This window comes from Heptranchias perlo, chromosome 3 (genome assembly GCF_035084215.1).
Source record: "Heptranchias perlo isolate sHepPer1 chromosome 3, sHepPer1.hap1, whole genome shotgun sequence".
In the NCBI taxonomy this organism is placed as follows: Eukaryota; Metazoa; Chordata; class Chondrichthyes; order Hexanchiformes; family Hexanchidae; genus Heptranchias; species Heptranchias perlo.
The window spans coordinates 68,356,691-68,376,850 of NC_090327.1; the positions used below are offsets into that span (position 1 = coordinate 68,356,691).

Sequence of the window (20,160 nt, forward strand, 5' to 3'; positions counted from 1 at the left end):
CAGCAAGACTTCTGAATGTCAACCTGATTATAGCATAAGTGACTTGACCTGATAATTTCAGGGACACTATCAGGTGAAAACAACCTTTGGAGGTAGTTTTTAATCTATTGGTGACTGACTTAAACTTATGTGGGTCAGAGCTAAATGCAAAGTGATACAATGGAGGATACAGAGCACCAAGTACCAAACTTATTTAAACTGAAAATGCATCAAAATTTAGAAAAAGACATTTAAATATATCCAAAATAGTATGGATAGGAGGAGAAAATGAGGGAAGTGAAGATAAGCAAATCAGAAATTAGGTTCTTTCAGTATTTGTTTTAAAAGATTAATAGGTTTAAAAGGTAATAAAGCTACAAGTGAGTGAGTTTCTTGGTGTAATAGTTTGTTTCAGAATCCTAGTGTGAGCTAAAGAAAATAGCCCAGTTCAAGAAGTAGGGACTCTCCTTGAAATACCAAGTTACTAGGTTCCTTACCTTTGCCCCCATAAAAGCAATCTCATAATGGTTAATTTTATATATAATTCTTGGTGCTGCTTACATTTTTTTTGTATTCTGTCAACATTTGGCAGTGAGTTCTGGTAATAATGTAGAAGCTTTATTTCCCATGATAACTTCACATTGAACCTGGTTCACATGAGATCTTTGGGATTGAGAGATCTACATACTATGATACTATAAATGATGGGGCAGAACCTGCTCCCAAAATAGCAGAGAGCTCAATAGCGCTCTCTGTTTTTTATGGCGAATCGAAGGAGCAAGTTGCCGCATTTGCACATGCGTAGTTAAATGCAGAAGTCGTGAACTTGCTCCGATCGGTTCGCTGGTGATTTGACAGCTGCGAATTAAAGGGTCATCGCACCCTTCCATCATAGATATCACTGAAAAATCGCAACCTTGCTCATCAGCCCAGCTGGAACGTAACTAATTACACCACCAAAAGATACGCTTGAAAATACCAGATCTAAACTAAGTTTTAAAAGCGCGGTAACTCTTTATGACTGCCAAACAACTAAAAATTAAATTTTAAAAATGTGGAGTCTCATATTACTCCTTACTTTAATCGTTTTTGGTCATTAAAAAAAATGTTAAATTAAAAAACCTTTTTTTACTTTTCCCTTCAGTCTCTTTAATTTAATTAAATTATTTCTTTGACTTTTTATATAAAAAAAATAAAATTTTTGCTTACAATGATTTCCAGAATACTAACTTTAAATGAATGAAGTCTGTGAGCCTGCTTGTGGGCGTGACTTCTCTTCCTGACAGAATTTGTGGGAGTGTCTTCTATTTTCACAGACATTTCCATGCGAATCAACTTACACTGTTCAGAGTCTAGGTTGATTGCGCACAATTCTTTAAAAGTTCAAAATCGCGCAAGTCGATGCCACAGAGCCCGCAGTAAGTACATTCGTAAATTTATTTCGCAGGTGCTGCAGAGACTGTTGCCACACCGCCCTGTACAAGTTCTGCCCCATTGTAGTGTGAAGTAAGGTGATGTAGTTACCTCTGGGTAAAGTTTTTTAATGTTCCATTACTTTGTATAAATGCAGAACAATTCTGATAAATATGTTAGTATTTATTGTACGGTTTCTGATTTATTTTATAGCCATTTTCTGGTGGTGGATACCGACTGGGAGCATCAACGCAAGAACTATCTGAATATATTTCACAAGATAAAAAACAAGATTCTAACCAGGATGTAAGTTCTGAGAACTGAAGGCTGGAAAAAATGTCATAAAGATTGTCTACAATAAAACTTTTTTATTCCTTGAATCTGCTTGTATCTGTGTTTTCCACAACTCTAGGAATCTGCCTGCAACTTTTGTGTCTGCATTCACTGAAGAATGTTAACATTTGTTGTATTTACTTTCTGAACCTGGCTGGATATCCATCTCTACTACCTAGCTTTACAACTACTGTGTAAACAATATCTTTCTTAAAGGGGGAAATGCTACTCCCTTTGGAGCTCTGTTTGTCAACAGTTGATACAACGTATAGCTTGCATCATGGCATAGAATAACAGTTGTGGTCAGATTTTCCAGAACAGAGAGATTAAATTTCGCTTCTCAAAATGGTATTTTCCCACCTTCCACCTAAAGAAATGGAATTAGAAATAAGAGAAAAGTAGATAACTAGGAAACTAATTTTTTAAAAACATAATAGCAAAAGTAGAAATAGTACGAACACATTAAAAAAAATGCTAAGTGGGTTAAACTTTTTTCTTTAATAGTACCAGGAAAGAAATGAGAAGCATTGTATTTGGAAAAATAATCTGATTCTCCAGGCAGTGAGCAACCCTGCAAAACAACTGAATACGCACTCAGTTTGTGTGTTATTGAGACATTAGACATTTTAAAATCATAATCTATATACATGTCCTAGACATTTTATTTGGAAAAGATTTGGAGAAGGGTTGGACATTTGGGTAGAAAAATTTCATGTTTTCCTTCCATTTTTTGCAAAAGCAGAAATAGTTGTTACATTTTGGGTCTTTTCTGCCGTTATCCTAGATACTTTGGTTTCTGTGAACTCCTCAAAGCCTTGAATACCTTCATTGGTCCTAATAGGTCTTGGCAACATGCCCGGGATAACAAACAGAAAACTTTTATTGGATCTATCTCTCACTTCCATAGAATTTTGCTCACATCTTCAAAAAGTGGCAGAGCATGGCAATATCAGATCTTGTTCCATACTTTTATCAAGTGATTTTATGAACAATGCTTGAAGAAGCCAATAAACAGTAATGTAATATATATATATATATATATATATATTTACATAGGTACTATATTTAACTAGCTCCTCAAAACAAAAATAAATGTTTACAATCTCTGCACTGACTATTATTTTATAGTTAATCTTTACATTTATTCTTATTCTTATAACCTTATCAACTGCAGAATCTGACTTTTCAGTTTGAAAGTTCCAAACCGAATCAATGACTTGAACAGTCCCCGCTCTTAGATACTTAATCAGTGGTTATGGATCCTCTCAGCTAAATTCAACAGTGACTGCAAGCCATACCCATAACTGAGCAAATCAGTCTTTTTGTGTTTGAATGTAGCTTGGCTCCTCCTCAAAGACCAAACTGAACAAAAGTGCTTACAACCTTGTATCTGATTAAGCTGGCGATATGATTTTGAATGCAGCTGATTTTTAAACTGCTTAAGCATTGTAACTGCGTCAAAAGAACCACTACCAAGCTTAAACTAGATAAAATGCTTCGCAAGGGTGTTATTTTTGGTAATGAATGTCTTTTGTTGTGTTTTCTGAATGTTTGATTTAATTTTACAGGAAACATTTGCACTTCTCCCTGGTGGTAGCTGAGAAGGTGGGCAACCTTGTCCAGGCCTCTGACCCAGCCAGTGAGCAGTGTGTAAAAGTGACCTGAGGGATGACTTCCACAGTTTCTCTCTTCTTTCCCGCCCCCCCCTCCCCCATCAGAAAGTTTGTAATTTCAACATACAGTGATGTGATTGATAACAGGAATTTTCAGCACAGAGAATTACATGAATGAACATATGTCCTGCCATTCTATGGAATGGTACATTGGTGCTCCCAACATACTTCTATGTAATTCATGAACATTATTAAAAATGTTGTCTATACCCCAGTCCCTTTTAATACAGTGCGCAAAGGATTGTATTAGGTAAATGAACAGCAGGAACTGTGAATCGTTTAAATGCTTGACCCCTTTAAACGTTAAGCAGCTAAGCTTTTTTATTTATAAAGGAATGAGTAGTAAATGGTTTTGTACATTAAGATTTAATTTAGCCGTCGTGTTCATGTTTGTTATTTGAGTATATTTTACTACAAAAGAAGCCAAAGCTAATCCAAGTTATTTTTCTGTTTTTTAAAGAGGTCTTGATGGTGAGATTTCCTCATTAATTATGTATTTTATATGCCTAGTGTTTTCTTTTCCCATTAACTTGTGTGAAATTAATATGTGATTCTTGATAGGTTCAGATTTTGCTGAAGCTCTGGAAAAATGGCTTCAGTCTGGATGATGGAGAACTTCGAACATACACAGACCCTACAAATGCTCAGTTTTTGGAATCCATTAGTAGAGGGTAAGATGCTGTTAATAAAGTAGTGCTGATTTAAGAAGTAATCTAAAAATACATGAATTTCTTTTACCATTTTTTGCAAATATTGTTACTGACTTGTGTTTTCAATTACATGTTACCTTGAGACAGGCTAGAACACAGGCCAAAAGTAGATTGAATCTTCAGATCTTTACTCAGAGCAGAAGTGTGATGTGTGCAATTTGATAGTATCTGCCTTGCATATGCTATCTGTTACTTGTGTGCACTGTCTGTATTTTGCACATGCGCTATGTGTCAAGTTTGCCTCTCTCCACTATCGCGTGCTGTCTGTCTCTCGTACACACTAATTCTCACGTGCTGTTTTAGTCTCCTCTCGCTGCCTTGACTTGTACTCTTCCTCCACTGTCTCTACTCTCTCCCCCTCCATTCTTCTCTTTTTTTCTCCTCCATTTTCTTCCTATCCTCCCTCTCACCTGCTTCCCCCTTCTCCTGCCCCCTCACTTCCCCTCCTTTCCTATGCCACTCCTTTCCTATGCCACTCCTTCTACTTTCATTTGCCCCCTCTCTTTCTCCCCCCCCCCCCCCTCACTCATGCCCTCTAACCGTACTCGCTCACCCTCTTCGTGTGTATGCACCCACTCCAGACCTGTTGTTTAAATTACATTTCAGTTGTGTTGTGTTTTTGTGTGCATTGTTCAATCCAGGGAGATTCCTGTTGAGCTCCAAAAATTGGTTCATGGAAGTCAAGTAAGTTTGGATATGGAGGATCACAGAAGTGAAGAATATTTAAAGCACAAATTGAAGTTCAAGGCGTTTTCTGGAGAGGGACAGAAACTGGGAAGGTAGGAGATGAATATTGGGTGGCTTGTTGGTCCATGTTGTAGATTTGACACTTGGAAATGTCCTTAAATGCATATTTGATGGAGTTAAGCATCTCTTTTTTACAAAGTACTCTTCTGAAAGCTAAAAATCAAGCTGGCAACAAACCTACTTAAGCTTCTAGTCCTTGAAAAGGCATATAAGGATGGCAAATAAGGGCTTAAATCTGGAATGATTTTTAAGATCGCGAGATAGTTTTGGGTAAAGAAGGTCCTTTTAAAATTGCCAATGTGATCAGCCTTGATTGCCTTGCTGGGCAGTACATTCCAAACATTCTCTTTGTGAGATAATTAGGCCTGATGTGACCTTTCACCTTCCCATTTCTGACATTTATCCCATGCCCCTCCCTTGGTGCCAGGATAAACAGTCTCTTAAGTGTTCAATCCTTATGAGAAGGGTGAAAAATCAACCAGTGTCCTACTTGTTTGGTTGACCTAGACATGGGAATAAATAGTATTTAAAAGAAAAATAATCTTAGTATCTGAAATGCTTTAAAAGGATGATTAAAAAATGCTGTTTATTTAATGTATTGTTTCCCAAGTTGTAGCAAAACCAGGAATGTCTGTACTTTTGGCAGTGATGAATTGTATGCTTTTCTCCCTTTACATAGCCCTACTCCAACCATAGTTAGCACACCATCTTCTCCTGAAGAGGAGTTCAAATATTTTGTTAATATTGTGAATATAAATGATTCTGAGCCAACAACCAACATTCAGATTCGTCTAGCAGATGGGAGTCGTTTGGTGCAGAAATTCAATCAAACTCATAGGTAAGAAATGATATGGGTCTCACTTTGATGTTACTACAGAACCCTTTTTCATGTGTTCAAACACATCCGCAAGCATACTAATAGCTGTGATACCTAATCTAATTTATTTTAGTGGTAGCACTCTCATTTCTAAGATTGTGGGTTCAAACCACACTACAAGACTTGAGCACATAATCTATGCTGACTCTCCAGTACGGTACTGAGAGAGTTCTGCAATGCTGTCTTTTGGACCAGCCATTAAACGTTATCGCCACCTGGGCATAAAAAATCGTATGGCACTATTCGAAGAAGAGCAAGGAGTTCTGATTCATCTCTGAACCAGCACTATCAAAACAGATTAACTGTCACTTACATAAGAGACTGTTAGCTAATATACAAGCCCATGGAATCGAGGGAAAAGTACGGACTTGGTTAGGAAGATGGCTGAGCGAAAGGCGACAGAGAGTAGGGATAATGGGTAGGTACTCACATTGGCAGGATGTGACTAGTGGAGACCCGCAGGGATCTATCTTGGGTCCTCAATTATTCACAATATTTATTAACGACTTAGATGAAGGCATAGAAAGTCTCATATCTAAGTTTGCCGATGACACAAAGATTGGTGGCATTGTAAGCAGTGTAGATGAAAACACAAAATTACAAAGCGATATTGATAGATTAGGTGAATGGGCAAAACTGTGGCAAATGGAATTCAATGTAGACAAATGTGAGGTCAATAACCTGCTCACCGATGCTCAGTTTGGGTTCCGCCAGGACCACTAGGCTCCAGACCTCATTACAGCCTTGGTCCAAACATGGACAAAAGAGCTGAATTCCAGAGGTGAGGTGAGAGTGACTACCCTTGACATCAAGGCAGCATTTGACCGAGTGTAGCACCAAGGAGCCCGAGTAAAATTGAAGTCAATGGGAATCGGGGGAAACTCTCCAGTGGCTGGAGTCATATCTAGCACAAAGGAAGATGGTAGCGTTTGTTGGAGGCCAATCATCTCAGCCCCAGGACATTACTGCAGGAGTTCCTCAGGGCAGTGTCCTAGGCCCAACCATCTTCAGCTGCTTCATCAATGACCTTCCCTCCATCATAAGGTCAGAAATGGGGATGTTCACTGATGATTGCACAGTGTTCAGTTCCATTCGCAACCCCTCAAATAATGAAGCAGTCCGAGCCCGCATGCAGCACGACCTGGACAACATCCAGGCTTGGGCTGATAAGTGGCAAGTAACATTCGCGCCAGATAAGTGCCAGGCAATGACCATCTCCAACAAGAGAGAGTCTAACCACCTCCCCTTGGTATTCAATGGCATTACCATCGCCGAATCCCCCACCATCAACATCCTGGGGGTCACCATTGACCAAAAACTTAACTGGACCAGCCATATAAATACTGTGGTTACGAGAGCAGGTCAGAGGCTGGGTATTCTGCGGCAAGTGACTCACCTCCTGACTCCCCAAAGCCTTTCCACCATCTACAAGGCACAAGTCAGGAGTGTGATGGAATACTCTCCACTTGCTTGGATGAGTGCAGCTCCAACAACACTCAAGAAGCTCGACACCATCCAAGATAAAGCAGCCCGCTTAATTGGCATCCCATCCACCACCCATAATATTCACTCCCTTCACCACCAGCGCACAGTGGCTGCAGTGTGTACCATCCACAGGATGCACTGCAGCAACTCGCCAAGGCTTCTTCAACAGCACCTCCCAAACCCACGATCTCTACCACCTAGAAGGACAAGAGCAGCAGGCGCGTTCCCCTCCAAGTCACACACAATCCCGACTTGGAAATATATCGCCGTTCCTTCATCATCGCTGGGTCAAAATCCTGGAACTCCCTTCCTAACAGCACTGTGGGAGAACCGTCACCACACGGACTGCAGCAGTTCAAGAAGGCGGCTCACTCCACCTTCTCAAGGGCAATTAGGGATGGGCAATATATGCCGGCCTCACCAGCGACGCCCACATCCCATGAACGAATAAAAAAAATCCACTTTGGATCAAAAAAGGATAGAACAGTGTACTTTCTAAATGGTAAAAAGTTAAAAACAGTGGATGTCCAAAGGGACTTAAGGGTACAGGTACATAGATCATTGAAGTGTCATGAACAGGTGCAGAAAATAATCAACAAGGCTAATGGAATGCTGGCCTTTATATCTAGAGGACTAGAGTACAAGGGGGCAGAAGTTATGCTGCAGCTACACAAAACCCTGGTTAGACCGCACCTGGAGTACTGAGAGCAGTTCTGGGCACCGCACCTTCGGCAGGACATAGTGGCCTTGGAGGGAGTGCAGCGTAGGTTTACTGGAATGATACCCGGACTTCAAGGGTTCAGTTAAGAGGAGAGATTACACAATTGGGGGTTGTATTCTCCAGAGTTTAGAAGGTTAAGGGGTGATCTGATCGAAGTTTATAAGATATTAAGGTGAACAGATAGGGTGGATAGAGAGAAACTATTTCCGCTGGTTGGGGATTCTAGGAGTAGGGGGCACGGTCTAAAAATTAGAGCCAGACCTTTCAGGAGTGAAATTAGAAAACATTTCTACACACAAAGGGTGATAGAAGTTTGGAACTCTCTTCCGCAAACGGCAATTGATACTAGCTCAATTGCTAAATTTAAATGTGAGATAGATAGCTTTTTGTCAACCAAAGGTATTAAGGGATATGGGCCAAAGGCAGGTATATGGAGTTAGATCACAGATCAGCTATGATCTTATCAAATGGCAGAGCAGGCACAAGGGGCTGAATGGCCTACTCCTGTTCCTATGTTCCTACTCATTTGCTGTTTGTGGGACTTTGCTGGGGGAAAATTAGTTGTTACTTTTGCCTACAAAACACTGACTATACTTAAAAATAACTCATGGGCTGTGAAGCTGTAGGACATCATGAGCACATGAAAGGTGCTATATGATTGCAAGTTTGTTCTTTCTATACCAATGAAATTTGGAGAAATACAAAGTTAATTTTGAATTGCGTTCTGAAACTTCCTGTTAGTCTAGTAACAAGAATATACTGTTATATTTCTTAGCAGCTAGGCAGACTTTAAATTTGTTCCTTTACATCAGGACAAAATGACAGAATGCAAATATGATTAATCCTGAAATGGCCAGTTTTGTGGGTGAGGCTGGCTTCAGCACAGTTTTTGTTTGAGCCAGCGCAAAAGTTTGTGGAAACTCAAATTATGCTGGGCATTTTGTGCTGATACGGCCGGACTGCCAGCGCAATCTAGCGGAAATTCTGGGCCAATGTGTATATATTTTATACATTTGTAATTATAGAATCTTGAAATGTATTCCAAGTCATTCAAAAAGGACTTACACAGTTTCAGAAAAAGGAAGAAAATGTTCATGCAATCACCATTTTTATTTGCAAACAATGTTTCACGCTGCTGAAGTTATACAAATTGCAGTAGACTATACAGTATTCCTTTTTTTACATTGTTACTCTTGGGATCCAAGCCAAGTATGCTTTATAATAAGATGTGCAGTATAGTACCTCCGTCAAAAGCATAGTGATTTATCAATCTAAGAACAAAGGCCTCATTCAGGATTACTTAATATAAGCATACAATCCTCTCAACCCACCTGCATTTTGAGTAAAACAAAAACATGAGAACAATCAATAATACCTTGTTATTGTCCCCAACACCAAACTGAGCTGGTTCATCCACCAAACCTCAGGACACGTGGGGACTGATTTTCGGATGGCCGAACGGGTGCGTTGGGTGGTGGGGTGGGGCTCCTAAAATGGCAGAATCCCGGAGCTGGTTCGGAGCCCGCCTCCAACCGGCCCACTTCCGGGTTCCCTAATGACGCGTTCGGGTGCGCACACAGCTCCCGCATGCGGGACTCCCACCGGCAATTAAAGCCGGCGGGATGATAATTTTGATACTTATATAGCTATTTGAGGTACTTAACAGACCTCATTGACAGGAGATTTTGGCAGGGGTGCAATTTTGAAGGATCCTCAGCATGTTTCCCATGCTGTGAAAAACACTCCCTGTTGGAGCAGACGTGTTTCAGCCAGCAGCCAGTGGGAGATGCAAAGAATTTTTTGACAGTTGGGGAGAGTATGTCATTTATTGCAGCAGGGCACTCTGTCACTTCAGACAAAGTTTTGGCTGCAACACCTTTGTCTTTCCACTCAAAATTATTCCTTTATACCCTAAACTCTGCTGTGCAAACACATTTACCTACTTTGCGGACCCCCTCAAACTCACACCGTCAGGATGAGGGGCGCCATGACTGCATTCATCCGAGGTTGAGCAGCATCACCAACCTCGCCAGGCACGCTGTCCACCTCCACCAGGTGGAGCTCCACAACACAGTGCTGCGCCACAGGAACCTGCACAAAATAGTCGTGCAACTACACATACACCCACTGTAGGGTGACCCAATGGGTGGCATCAAGTGTGGACGTTCATGGTGAACCACATGAAAGGGACTTATTACACAAGCCAGTCAAGAATGGCCAAGACGTGGCAGTAGTGGTGACAATATAATATTTAATGCGATTCGAACAAAAATGAAATATAAATAAAAAACGTAACAAAGCATCAAACACCCTTGTGCACCACCTTTGTGCTCACAAAACCTTTGCGTTACACTTCCTACTACTCCTACATGGTGCTTCCCCTGTGGCTGTAGCAGAGGTAGTGGCTGGTTGCTCTTGTTCATGCCCTGACCGATTAGATGCTTTGGGCCGACGCCCTGTGGGTTTCGGTGCCCGTGAGGGCTTCTCCAAAGACTGCTCCACCTGCACCTGCAGGGGCAGACTCGACCACCTGGAGAGGAGGCAGCATTGCGGGTACTGATTGAGAGGGGGGCAACGGGCGAGACTTGGGAGCACTTTGAATGGCGTCCCCACTTTCATGTCCCCTTTCGCCACCATCCCTCTCCTGGGCCAGGCCCACATCACTCCTACCACCCTGCTGGACGACAGTTTGGAGGACATGTGTGAAGCCTTGTAAGGACAGTGCTAGTGTGTCTGCCTGCCTGTTTAAGGCGGCAGAATGTTGCTCATCCTGAGTCCGAATGGCTGTTATCAGGGCCTCAGTGGATGAGCCGTGCTTGAAGCTCGATGGAGGCTAGCCTTCCCTCCATCGCAGACATTCCCGCATTTACCCGCGACACTATCTGAGAGATGCCCTCACATCTCTGTGACAGTATCTCGGAGATCCCCTCCTGTACCTATGCCACTATTCCACCAATGCAGGAGTTGGACTCCTCCATCTTCTGCGCGATTGTGGAGAGTGCACATGGCACCTGTTCCAGCACCTCGCAAATGTGCTGCTGCCCCTCAATCATGCTCCTTTTAAAGGATGGCCCCCAGGATTCAGCATCTGTGTCCAGCTGAGCAGAGCTTGGAGAAGAATGCTGCCACCGAAGCGGATTCTCCACAGCTGCCTCTGCCACAAGTGTCTGCTTGTGCTCACATGTGTGTGGTGACTCTTCATGTGCAACCGAAACTAACTGAGGATGGGGACCCACTGAGGTGTGTGTATCTGCGCTGGTGGATGGCTCACTCAGATGTGATGGTGCCCCCTCAGAGACTGGCAGGTCCTCTGAGGAATCACCCTCTGTCGTCACAGCGGTCGCTGAAGGCCCTGTAAGAGAACAGAAGGCAATATTAAGTATGATGACAGATGTTGAGGTACTGAAGATGGCAAGGCATGTTAACATCATTTGCTATTGTGAGTGCTGAATGTTAAAGTTCTGTCACTAGCCGTTTGTCAGGTGGCAGTCTCGGCGTCCCCGACGGACAGGCACTCGAAGGTGCGGCTCAATTCAAGAGCCTCCTGCTCCGTGTCCGTGAGGACGACCTGATGTTGCGGCACCCCTCCGGTCTTCGCCCTCTCCCGTGCATTCTGGGCTCTCTTCTCCTATAAGGGTAGAAAGTAGAGAGGCACGAGTGAGGGATGGTGACGTGGCCAATCGCTGAATGCATTGGTTTGGGTGAGGCTGACTGTGAAAGAGATGCATCAGAGGGTGAGTATGAGACAGAGCCATGACATTGTATGAGGATTGGGTTGAGTGGTAGTGGTGGGATGAGTACTGGGGAGGTGAGTAAGTGCATGTAAGTTAAGGATGAGGTTTGAGTGGGTGTGAGGAGTGATGTGATAGAGTAGTGTTGGCAGTGCAGAAGGAGTTGGGGGGTGGGTGCGGTGATGTGGAAAATGGAGTGTAGGAGAATGAGTAAGTGTACTCACTTTGGCTGACCTAGTTAGGTAATTGAAATGCTTCCTGCACTGGATCCATGTGCGGAAGACGTTGCTGCTGCTGCTGACCTCCTCTGCCACCTCAAGCCACACTTTCCTGGTGGCAGAGGCAGGCCACTTCCTCCCGTCTGCCGGGTGGAGGATTTCCCTCCTCCTCCTCACCCCTTCCAGTAAGACCTGGAGTGAGGCATCATTAAACCTGGGGGCAGCCTTTCTCCTGGGCTGCTCCATGGTCCTGTGTGGTTCTTTGCTGCAGCATCAGTCATTGGAGGAGTGTCCCTTTAAATAGGGCTCCTCCAGCTTACATCCTGTGATGCAGGTGCACGGTCCGCCTGCTGCGCAGGTTTCCGATGGGAAACCCGCGATCGCATGGGGAACGGACAGAGTCGCCCCCTCTCCCCGCTGCCAACCTGCCTCCCTGGTAATATCGGGGCTGTGATATCAGCAGATTCTGCAGCTGGAAAGAATTTTACAAAGGCTTCTTAGGCTTGAAATCTTGGACCTCAACACCACACACTTTATTTCCACAATAACATTATACAATATACTGTATTTGAAGAACATCTTACAGAAGAAAACCTGTGGGTACCTAGGGAAGGTCACATTTAGGGAACACAGAGTAAGATCTTGATACAACTGTCTTCCAGTCTTGATTCCTTTGTTCAAGTAGCCATCTGCCATTTGTCTGCTCACAAGGTCACCTGCGCATAGCCTCAGATGGATGATTTAAAAAATCTCAAGCCCCCGAGTGCACAATACATTCTGTACCATAGCATTTGTAAATTTGATTTATGTTCACGTAGTGATGTTAACTGTTGATACGTAAGGCTCCAGTGGTGCATGCAGTGGCTTTTATGTAATAGCTCCGAAGCCATTAAGTGGTATTGCATTATTCAGAGTTGCATTATAACAAAGCTGTACATTTCTAGCATATTGCCCACACTGATGGATTCATGGAATGGGCTTGTTCCAGAACAGGAGGGGAAGGAGAAGATGTTTTGACATCTGTGGTACCAACCATGTGACCTCTGTGCTCCTGCACATTATAAAGGACATGGCTAACAAGAAAAAAGTTCCAGCAGTGGTAGTCTAAAATCCGGCCACTCTGCTTTTGTCAGAAATTTATGAATTTTTCTGTAGTGATTTATATGCATCTGATCCACTATTTAATCATTTTTGTTTTTCCTTGTATTTTTTCAGTTATACTACCAGGTCTGCTCCCTAGCCACCTCCCAGCCTCCTCCCCCATTCCCTGTGGTTGTTGACACGATGGGCCGAAGGGCCTCTATCCGTGCTGTATAACTCTAGGTGCAGATCTATATGTCATGCATACTGCCACTTGAATGAGACTGCATCAGGATTCTGACTCCTTAATTTCAACCCTCATTGTGTCTTTAAAGAAATCTTCCCCCCCCCCCCACCCCACCTTTTCACACGGTTCTACCTGACAGAGCTGCACAGTGGACCACTTGGGTTCCTGAAGGCAACTGGGAGTCCAGGAGGAGTACTGTGCCTCCTTGTTGCTGAGCCCTTGCAAAGTCCCTCCATCGGGTTTTTCAACTCTTCCAGTGGCAAGGTGGGCACAGTCTCATTTGTTGTCACAGCAGAAATGTAACCTCAGTTCCAGATCTCTGAACCTTTCAAAATTGCGTTTTGCCCCCTCCTATTATACTGCAAGCAGCCCCTGCTACATGTCAGATTAGATCAAATCTGTATGGTTGACAATATATCCAAATCCCTGACTCACCACCTGCTGCAGAGTCAGCCATTCCATAGTGCAGCTGTTCCATAGTGAATCCTGTACCTGGGATGATAGGCAGGTCTTTGCACACGTACAGATGACAATATATTTTCAAATCTACTGGACTCGTTTTACCCATCAGCAAGCTTCACAATTTCAAGCTGGTAACATTCCCCTTATCTGCTGTTTGTGGACTTTGTACACACCACCTTATTTCACCTCTGGCTCTGTGTAACTGAAATAGATGCAGGGTCAGTGAACTCTATCAACATCTATTTTGCACAATGGTCTTGAAAGTTCTGACTGGTAAGGTTACTTTTACAGCCACTTTTAGGCTCTTTTAGAGAAAATCCATTACATTACAAGAGTGCAGCAGTAGTGTGGGTGGGACCATATCTCTACATGTCTCTTAGCAATACTGATTGCTCATTGATGCAGAAATTAATGTGAGTCTCAATCACCCATGCAAATGGAGAATTCATTCAGAGTTGTGCATGGTATCTTTCAGACTTGGTGCTATTGTTTTAATAGACATTTTGCCATCACCCAACTCACCTATTTCTACTCAAGGCTAATGGGTGAATTGCCCTTAAGGCTGCACACTGTCCTCTTCCTGAAAGTGAATGTTTCCTGTATGTGTTTCCTCCCTTTTCCCAGAAGATTCAATCAGAGCTGATAATGGTGATTCTGACAATCCCTTCCTGATCAGAAACAGTGGATCACGGACATTCTGCTGTTGGCCAATGCTCAATCAATCTCACTGTCCCATTGGTGGTACCTTTTCTCTCAACTCCCAGGTCACATCCTCTACCCATACACAACCAGCTTTCACTTGATGGCATGGTTAAGAGGATGTTTCCCTGAAGAGAAGGGAAACAAAGTTATTCTGCATTTGGGAACCATTCAAAAACAATGCACCCTTAAACTAGGTGCATTAATTGTGTTGTCCATGTTTGCTATGCATTGAGCATCTGTAAGTCCTGCCACTTGCAGCATCTAATTTGTTGTTTAAATACTGCTAGAAGGTGATGCCCAGGAACTCATCTACTAACCTGTCTTATAATAACAAATGGAAGAAGTTTGTTAAATCTTATTCAGAGGTTGTTTGGATGCTGGTTATGTGTCTGATTATGCTGGTTAGTGACCTAAATTGTGAACAAGTTATTTGAATAATTATTTCATCACATTACTTTAGCAAATAATTCATAGGCATTGCCTTCTAGCTGTTTTCAAGCAAGGAATTGTGAATGCTGCAAATGCCAGGCATGACTTTATTTCTTCCTGTGTACACATCGTATAGCAAAATATGTGTCCCAAATGCAGAAAAAGTCCCCCCGACCTATATTTTGTGCTCCTCAAAGTGAGGGATGTTAGTGCTGGAGAATGGATTTTCATTCCATTCTGCACCCAGTGTCAGCCTCACTTTCCATGCCAGCTGTAGCACAGGTTAGATGCAGGATAGAGATCTCTTTGCCATTCTCCATCAATATGTCTCAGCCACAAACTCAGAAGAAATTTCTCCCTTCCCCTTTGGACTACTGTGACATTTTGTTTCCCCACTCCAGCCATCCCTGTAGCCCCTCTTCATGAGACTGATGTTAGTGCAGATAATGTTTTGATATGTGATGTCACCTATGTGACTTGCCTGTTCCTACACAGTATAAAGGGTGCAGCTCCCTCGAGGAAAAGGCAAAAGGTGGATGGTTTTGTGCTATGGATTCACGCATTTTGAAGTGGGTTAGAATTGCCAGTATTTATTTAGGATCCTAAAAGCTGGCCAGGAGAATAATCTGATGATTCAAACCAATGTTGGAGATGAAAGGACAGTGTACACAATTCCTGCTCTAAATGTTTTGCCCCTGAATGTCAAATGCACAGATTTTCTTCAATTAAATTGATAATTGCATATTTTAGAATGGACACTTCTCTCAAAATTGCATTTGTTTTCCTTCAATCCTTTTCACCGTTTCTGAATCTCAATCAGGGGTTTTATGAGTAAATCAGAATTCTTTGTTTTAATTACAGAATTAGTGATATTCGTCAATTTATCATCCAACACCGTTCTGTCTTTGCTACTTCTTCCTTTGTACTGATGACCACTTTCCCAAATAAAGAGCTGACAGATGAAGAGCAGACTCTGCAAGAGGCCAAGTTGCTTAATGCGGTGATTGTTCAGCGTCTGAAGTAACTTCACCTTTGACTTGTATGACCATACAGGATAGAACAAGCCTTACAGATCTTTCAGTATATTGAATGTGAGCTGCGTACCAAAAGGTGGTAAAGTTGCCAGGGTGCTCACCCCAAAACATTTTAGCACTAGAGGGAGGAATGAAGCTGTTGTTGATCTGCAGCCTAGGAAAGCTTACGGGAACAGTTTTCTGTATGATAAATGTACTGTTAATATGTGCAAGTCTACTAATTCTCAAATAGAAAAACCTTTATAGTAATAGTAACTGGAAACATTCTGCAAAAGTAACTGGAGACTTCAGTCAACCGTTATAATCTTGAAACTTGGTTTAAACAATCACTTCTGTATTTGGGCTAGATTCACTTTTTTTATTTATTTGAAACTGCATCAGGAGATTAAAAATGCACTTGGTAATAAAGAGCAGACACTGTATTTATGCATGATGGTGGTTGAAATCAAGTATGAACTATCATACTGCTGATATTTTATGGGAGATGTAAAAAGTAATTAAAATTTATATACCGCCGGTAACCTCAAAATTGTGGAATAAAATGTTCTTGAAATGTATTCATTAAAATTATACCATGATGAATGTTGGTTCAGTTGCCACTTCCAGCTGTTTCCCTGAGATGAATGTTACGAGCCCTGTCAGAAATGTCTTCAATTGATTGTTAGATTCTTGAAAAGTGGCTGTTGCAGCATTAGCTGCATGTTTTATAGCTGCTTGTGGCACTACTTTAAAAAGTTTAAACTTTGGAATTCATTGATGACTATTCATTTAAAATACAGGTTCAAAATAAGTACAAAAATTGTCTCTACTTACATCTTCCACAGTAAAATTCAATAGGAAAAAATTGGAGGGCCTTCTTTTAAAAAAAAGTTAACAGATAACCATCTGGTATCTATATCCATAGATAACAGGGATAACTTTGAGTTATAAGGTCGTCATCACTTATAGGTCAAGAATGCCAGCATGCAGTTTGTTATTGAGTAACTCTCTATTTGTGTTTATTTTTGGATTGAGTGGTGGTTATATTATAAGTTGTGATAAATGTTATAGAGAAAAAGCTACAGTTCTGGACCCTGTTAAATACATGATTTACACACAACACATAAGGGAAGAAGGATCCATTGGCTGATGCCAATCATAAAACTACAGGCATCCAAGAATAATTTTGTGTGTTCAAAACAGCAGCCCTGTCCAGAACCCCTTTCATGAAATAGCTACATGATATGAACTTTGGCTGTGAAGTCAGTGCAAGTGAGATGAGTAAGCTCCATTCTGTTTCTGCAGGCTTCCAAGCTTTAAAAGAAAGGAAGAGTTATCCTGGTCTCAGCTGCTACTTTGCACTGGACTGAATTTACACAAAGCATGCTGCTTTCTTCTATTTACTCCTATGCACTGTTGGAAAATCTGTGATTTAAAAGAAAAAAAATTATGCTGTACCTTTCTTCCACAAGTTATTTTCTGTGTAGAAATGTCCTTAATGAGGTGAATCTTTGTCACCATTTTGAACACAACTTTAAAATATGAAAGAACAAATATTATTCAGGGTTGATTGATTATCCTGATTCCAATCTCATGGAACTGCTAACTGGCTATATGGATGACAGAAGTTTTACAACTACATTTAAGCTTACAAGATCCTTGCAATTGGTAATGTGGTGTGGTGCCTTGTCTTTGCTTAATAATGTTTGAAATGGGTGAGTTCTCACTAAATGGATGAAAAGTATGAGAAACTTTGCAATGTTTGGCTATAATATGTAAACATAAGCCTATAGATAAGGGACTTTGACTGTTTAATAAAACATTTTTATTCCAAACCTTTCCTTAAGTTCTCGGAAGGAAATACAAATATGTTGTTGTCCTACAGCTTGAAAATCAAACTCTAAACTTCATTGACTCATACTAGCATTGTCCCACTTTTGTTACCATTGTTTTGTGTTTAAGAGGGACCTGCAGTCATGAATATAGGAATGTATCAGAAATAGCAATCATAGAAAATTTACAGCACAGGAGGAGGCCATTAGGCCCAACGTGTCCTCGCCGGCCGACAATGAGCCACCCCGCCTAATCCCACTTTCCAGCATTTGGTCCGTAGCCTTGTGGGTCACGGCACTTCAGGTGCACATTCAGGTACTTTTTAAATGAGTTGAGGGTTTCCTGCCTCTATCACCCTTTCAGGCAGTGAGTTCCAGACCCCCACCACCCTCTGGGTGAAAAAATCTTTCCTCAGCTCCCCTCTAATCCTTCTACCAATCACTTTAAATCTATGCCCCTGACTATTGACTCTCTACTAAGGGAAATAGGTCCTTCCTATCCACTCTAACCTACCCCGCATAATTTTATACACCTCAATTAAATCACCCCTCAGCCTCTTCTGTTCCAAGCTTTCCTTTTCTGCCTTATCTTACCTGTATGCTCCTTGACATCCAGGGGGCTCTAGTTTTGGCAACCCCACCCTTTTTCTTTGTGGAAATATAATTACTCTGCACCCCTTGAATCTCCCCCATGAATGCCTCCTGCTGCTCTGATATTGATTTATCTTCAAGTAGCTGTTTCCAGTCCACTTTTGCTAAATCACTTCTTAGCTTAGTAAAACTGGCCTTTCTCCAATTGAGAACTTTAACTCGTGTTCTACCTTTGTCCTTTTCCATAACTATGCTAAATTTTTTCCATAACTATGCTAAATCTAACTGAATTATGATCACTACCACCAAAATGCTCTCCCACTGATACTCCTTCCACCTGCCTCATTTCCTAAAACTAAATCCAGAACTGCCCCTTCTCTTGTTGGGCTTCCTACGGACTGGCTAAAAAAGTTCTCCTGAATGCAATTTAAGAATTTTGCGCCCTCTATACCCTTCACACTGTTTGTGTCCCAGTTAATATATTAGGGTACTAATATTAGGCAATGACTGTAATATTATGTTTACAATAGGGTTGTTTTTCAGCTGTGAAAATAATTGCAGGTTGAACTGGGCACTGTCATTTTGGTAACCCCATGAACCTCTTGCACAACAATTTAATTTTTTCCTGTAAACAGGCACATTGAACAGCGACTTATTTTTGTGTTCTCTGTTCACAAGGAGTCATATTCCTTGCACCTTCATAGTTTGAATCAGCACAGACAGCAAGAAATGTAAGGGTATAACGCGTTCTCATTTTTTTAGATCTATACAAAGGCTAGATGCTTGAATCCAGAACAATGTAGTCAGATCTTATTCCGGTGCAGGGATCGTTCCAGTTTCTAGGGCTGTGTCTTTTAACATTTATTTCTTCACTTCAAACTAAAAACACTTGCATGTAGAGATCAAGTATAATCATTTTAATGCACCTGCAGATTGCAATTTGTCCTGTCCCACCGGCAGGACAGACCCACCAGAGGTGGCGGTACAGTGATATACAGTCAGGAGGGAGTGGCCCTGGGAGTCCTCAACATTGACTCTGGACCCCATGAAATCTCATGGCATCAGGTCAAACATGGGCAAGGAAACCTCCTGCTGATTACCACCTACCGTCCTCCCTCAGCTGATGAATCAGTCCTCCTCCATGTTGAGCACCACTTGGAGGAAGCACTGAGGGTAGCAAGGGCACAAAATGTACTCTGGGTGGGGGACTTCAATGTCCATCACCAAGAGTGCTCGGCAGCACCACTACTGACCGAGCTGGCCGACTCCTGAAGGACATAGCTGCTAGACTGGGCCTGCGGCAGGTGGTGAGCGAACCAACACGAGGGAAAAACTTACTTGACCTCGTCCTCACTAATCTACCTGTCGCAAATGCATCTGTCCATGACAGTATTGGTAGGAGTGACCACCGCACAGTCCTCGTGGAGATGAAGTCCCGTCTTCGCACTGAGGACACCATCCAACGTGTTGTGTGGCACTACCACCGTGCTAAATGGGATAGATTCAGAATGGATCCAGCAGCTCAAAACTGGGCATCCATGAGGCGCTGTGGGCCATCAGCAGCAGCAGAATTGTATTCCAGCACAATCTGTAACCTCATGGCCTGGCATATTCCTCACTCTACCATTACCAACAAGCCAGGGGATCAACCCTGGTTCAATGAGGAGTGTAGAAGAGCATGCCAGGAGCAGCACCAGGCGTACCTAAAAATGAGGTGCCAACCTGGTGAAGCTACAACTCAGGACGACATGCATGCTAAACAGCGGAAGCAACATGCTATAGACAGAGCTAAGCGATTCCACAACCAACGGATCAGATCAAAGCTCTGCAGTCCTGCCACATCCAGTCGTGAATGGTGGTGGACAATTAAACAACTAACGGGAGGAGGAGGCTCTGCAAACATCCCCATCCTCAATG

At 42.3% G+C, this 20,160-nt stretch overlaps 1 protein-coding gene across 3 annotated transcripts in view; it reads left to right on the forward strand.

Annotated features, from left to right (window-relative positions):
• Positions 1 to 17,659, forward strand: part of LOC137315326 (NSFL1 cofactor p47-like) — a 37,762-nt gene extending 20,103 nt beyond the window's left edge. For all 3 annotated transcript variants that reach the window (XM_067980100.1, XM_067980102.1, XM_067980101.1), the window contains 5 exons: positions 1,606 to 1,698; positions 3,960 to 4,069; positions 4,750 to 4,887; positions 5,535 to 5,693; positions 15,669 to 17,659. In XM_067980100.1, the coding sequence (XP_067836201.1) occupies positions 1,606 to 1,698; positions 3,960 to 4,069; positions 4,750 to 4,887; positions 5,535 to 5,693; positions 15,669 to 15,831 (663 nt within the window). In that variant the 3' untranslated portion in view covers positions 15,832 to 17,659. The remainder of the gene's footprint in view (positions 1 to 1,605; positions 1,699 to 3,959; positions 4,070 to 4,749; positions 4,888 to 5,534; positions 5,694 to 15,668) is intronic.
• Positions 17,660 to 20,160: the final 2,501 nt, after the last annotated feature.